The sequence below is a fragment of the Austrofundulus limnaeus genome, unplaced genomic scaffold (assembly GCF_001266775.1).
Source record: "Austrofundulus limnaeus strain Quisiro unplaced genomic scaffold, Austrofundulus_limnaeus-1.0 Scaffold2271, whole genome shotgun sequence".
In the NCBI taxonomy this organism is placed as follows: Eukaryota; Metazoa; Chordata; class Actinopteri; order Cyprinodontiformes; family Rivulidae; genus Austrofundulus; species Austrofundulus limnaeus.
The window spans coordinates 5,745-10,268 of NW_013954673.1; the positions used below are offsets into that span (position 1 = coordinate 5,745).

At 43.1% G+C, this 4,524-nt stretch overlaps 1 protein-coding gene across 1 annotated transcript in view; it reads right to left on the reverse strand.

The window, feature by feature from the left end:
- LOC106537363 (GREB1-like protein) overlaps positions 1-4,524 on the reverse strand; it is a gene marked incomplete at both ends in the record, with an annotated part of 17,979 nt that overhangs the window by 1,378 nt on the left and 12,077 nt on the right. The window contains 8 exon segments of the mRNA XM_014034740.1: positions 466-655; positions 1,152-1,332; positions 1,461-1,664; positions 2,052-2,186; positions 2,406-2,534; positions 2,619-2,918; positions 3,039-3,224; positions 3,510-3,647. Coding sequence (XP_013890194.1) covers positions 466-655; positions 1,152-1,332; positions 1,461-1,664; positions 2,052-2,186; positions 2,406-2,534; positions 2,619-2,918; positions 3,039-3,224; positions 3,510-3,647 — 1,463 coding nt within the window.

Here is a 4,524-nt window from a genome sequence, read left to right on the forward strand (position 1 = left end):
GATTTTATTGATCAGAATTGACTAAATTGGGTTATTTTTTCCTCAACTGAAACCAAGAAAATTGCAAAAAAAAAAAATTCAATAAGGGAAACCTGCAAATTAATTAATCTAGATTAATTTCCATCCATTTCCAGCAATAAATCTGACTACTTTATTTGTTTAATTAAACTATTCAGTGCTTAGTTTATTGTTGAGCAGGTAAAGGAGAAATATTTTTGGCACTCGGGTTCTTTTAACTTTATGATTTTGGCCCATGTGACAAAATGTTTGGACACCCCTGATCTAGATGATGTAATTTCATTTTTAGTTCAGCAGGTAGAGCTGCTGAGCTACAGTTACTGAAAACAAAAGCTGCAGAAAAGCAACAACCTACCATGCTGACTTGTTTTGTCCCATCTTATTTTGAAAATCACGTTAGGAACAGTTAACTTTGACATAATGCGTTTTGTTGTTTTAAGTGCTCACCAGGCTCTCGCCGGACGGCCAGTGAATTTCATTGTGGATGCTGATGCGGGACTGGCGAGTCTGCAGGGTGTAAGGGAAGCAGCTGACCTGCAGGACCAAAAGGTTGATGGCGTCCAGGACTTCCTGGCAGTTCACCACCCGGTCAGCTAGACCCTGCAGCTCCCCGTGACACACAGAGCCAGACAAAGCGCTGGGGAGGAAGTGGAGCAAACTGCTTGAAGGCAACTCTTGATATTTTTTATATATATATATATTTTTTTGCAAACATACTTTTCCCTTCATAGCTGTTTATCACATTTAACACAATTTCAAATATCTGTCTGATTGGGGACATGATTCATGCACAAAACTTTTTTTTTGTGCATGAATCTTCCCCGTGCGGGGGAGGCTGGTCCCAAGACAAACTTTCTGAAAAACAGGAAGTGATCTGTGTTATGTTTCCGGCAGTAAAAACTGAGATTTTCTTCAAGCAGACAAAAGATATTTTCATGGGAAGCAGCTGGAGGCAGTTTTTTTYCAAACACACAAGTATAAATGCATTATCAGAAAAACAAATACRCACATAAAAACACAAAGGACGAAAAAAACTGTATTGGTCTGCCCTGGTTTGTTTCCACTTCGTTTCTGCAGTCAAAACGTCTTATCTTTTCTCCATGTGTTCACAGGTGACCTCCCTCATCTTTTACCTTGTGAGGTCGACGTGCGAGTTGTCGTGAATGAGGACAAACAGGGTGTAGGGGTTCTGCTTGACTTTCTTCATGAAAGCCTCCACCTTGGCGTGAACGTCGGCATCCAGTCGCACCACGTACTTCTCTGCTCTTTGGTGAGCTGTGAAGGCATCTTCGTTACCCAGGTCGACAAGCACTCCTGAAACAAAATCAGGGCAGATTTCTCGAGACTCAGCTTTTCAAAACCTTATTATTTCAAAAATGTACCAGCAAGTATAAAAATGCATTCTTTCAGGCTATGGAAGGGACTTCTTATTTGACGGGGACCTGATTGTCGGATGCGCTGTGCCGTCTGGTGCACCAGAACGTGAGAGGGGGGGACCAGAACCAGGAAGTCCACTTTACAAAAGCGGCCCAGGTCGAGGTTCTGGGTCCCCGAATCTGCGATGGAGCAGACCTGAGAGAGGAGGCTGCGAGCCACAGTCAGCTGGGACGGATAGATCTGAAAGACCTTATTTAGAAGCTCTGCTGCTGGGAAACAAGCAGAAAGCAAAGATGTGGCTGTTAATCTTAGAATAAAACATATAAGCATCCTTTGAAAATAATTTCAGTGGATCTTAAATGCATAAAAAAACACAAATATATATTTTCTGCCTGTCGTGCAACCAAAACAGACCATTTTTGTATTACATAAAAGATTCCCCAACTGCTCTACTTTTGGGGATTTCTACATCATATTTATTCTTCACAATAAAATACAAACAAATCAAATATTTGATGAGCTAATATTGATTGAGTTGGGTCTGGATGAATGATTATAAAACATATTACCTCATTTTGATTGCTCAAACGAACACACAAAGAAGCAGTTTGCCAACCAYGAAGGTGGCTAAACCGAGTTTAAACAGGGAGTCCAACCTGTGTCTGCCGGTGGCGACATGCTGGCGGCCTCCTGGGAGTGAATGTGATCAGTGATGTCGCCCTGAAAGGGCTGGACGACCTGTCCTTTCCGTCTGCGCTGGTATCGTACAAGCTGCTTGTCAAGATTGTCCCCTGGAAACCAGCAGTCACCATAGTCACTCAGAGACACGCAGACAAGAGCAGCAGCTGAGTGCAAATCTGATATTCATCCCCGTTTTTCCACCCGGTGGTTTAATACTTCCATTTTAGAACACAATACTTGAACCGTTAAACTGTTAAATTGTTTTTTTTCATGTATTTTAATAGTTTAATCGGTCAGAAATGCAACTGTTTCGTGTGTTCAGCACTTACCAAGAGAAGTGGATTTGAAGTGAGAGGCTAAGATGCTGACTTTTCCTGTGATGAGCTCATAGCTTATTTCCTTCAGAAACTCGTTGGTTGTCAGCATGCCTTCAGCTAAAGCACGTGCTTGGTACTTTCCTGCGTAGGACAGGTGGGTTTAGGACTACCGTATGAATCGTGCGTGGTATTATTGACGCGATACGATCGGAGAGTCGAACATACCCAAAACGAGCACGCAGAACTCGTTGCCGTTTATCTTCGAGGCACAAATAATGACCACGTAGGTCGGCAGGCACTTCTGCGGGTGGGGGCGCTCGCTGAGGAACCGCAGGGACTCCGAAATGCCTTCCCCCAAGGAGTTGTGGGCGACGACCACTCGGACGCTGCCCCCGGAGACGCTCGCCTCCAGCCGGGCCAGCCACGGGAGCTGGGAGGGGGCGATGGCGGGACCGCCGGGACAGCACAACATGGCCTTCAGGAGGATCTGCTCCAGCTCCTCCCTCAGAGGAATCTGATCGGAACCTGCAGGAATCATTCAAGTTCAGTTTGAAGGATTTCTGCTGTCCGTCGTGGGGCAACGAAACATTTTAGTTACAGCGCGGCCTTTGAATGTGCGTGTAAGGGTTCATCCCGGCTGCTCACCTAAACGTGCAAGGTACTGTAAAGTAAGCAGKATCATTGTCTCCACGCTGGGTAGCTGACTGCTGTGGAGGCCCAGTGTCTCCAGGGTTTTGTCTGTCAGCTGGCTGCTCTTATAGCAACTGACCAGCAGGGGGCTCACTACTATGTTGCCGACATTCCCATAGAAATAAGGTAAAGTGCCATGACCTGAGAAGAAAGAGTCATGAATTAAACAGAAAAAACAAAAAAACAAAATGAGCAGTAACTTTACTTCAGAAGAACTAAATGTTTTAATATGTCTAGGCTAAATGTGTAAATGATGAGTCAGCATTCACAATTAATTTAATCAAAAACCCTGATTCCTTTGAAATCTATTTTAGCAGACTTGCTAACGTTTTATCTTTATCTGCTAGAGTTTTCTTTCTTATTGTTCGTCTTTGTTACAGTTAGCTTTYAGCTAGCATTTTGCTCCTTTCGTACTTCATGACCTACCGATCAGGATGACAGGGCGAACTCCTGAAGTGTTGAGCAGGTTCTCGGGGATGATGACAGTGTCTCCGGCGGAGACGGGCTGAGGCTGAATGACGCCCGTCACCGGCGGCTGAGGAGAGGAAACTGCTAAAACCGGACCTGGATGACCACAGAAATGAATGCTTGTCAGTGCTTTTGTACAGCTACATCTTTATTGTGATTAATAATTAATTATTTTCTGCAGCCCCCTCCCACCCACTGGTCTGCAGTTCCATTAAGCTGACCATTCATGACAGTGCGTGTTTTCTCTTTGCATTACTTTGCAGTTCCTGATGCAGTGGCTCTGTTTTAATGGACTGACACTTGTTTAGAAGCTCTTTTTGCAACAGTAACATGACCAGCTKTCATTAGCGTGAATAAATCCCATTAAATGTTGTTTATGGTGTTGSTTGCAGACACTCAAGATAACTAGCGAGTCCTACAGACGCAGTCAGGTGGATTTCTAATGGATCCTTGAATCAGTTCTAARTACGGATGCACAGATGTGAAAATTTCAGGCGATATCAATATCCGATATTATTACTGGTGTTATATAACCGATATTTACTGATATTAAAAAACACACAAATTATTTATATACATATACGCACAAATACACTTGTGTCTTTTTTCGATACTGTAAAACAATGATCAGASCACTGACATGGCTCTCTGCTTCAGTTATTCTTGGCTGCACGGCATCATTATCACTATCATGATCCAATAGATACCACTCGACCATCTCCCCTCCCAAAACAGAAATACAAAGCTAAAAAGTGGGAAATCAATATCGGACGTTCATATTGGCCCAGTTTTACTTATCGAACCGATACGGATATTCTAAAAAATATTGGCTGATTCCGATGTTAATGCTGATATATCCTGCATCCCTAGTTCTAAGTGATGCTAAAAAGTGTTTTGATCTACTCATCATGTCTGTATAGAATTTCACGTAGGTCATAGACAGGTTTAAAAAATATGTACAGTATATATATTG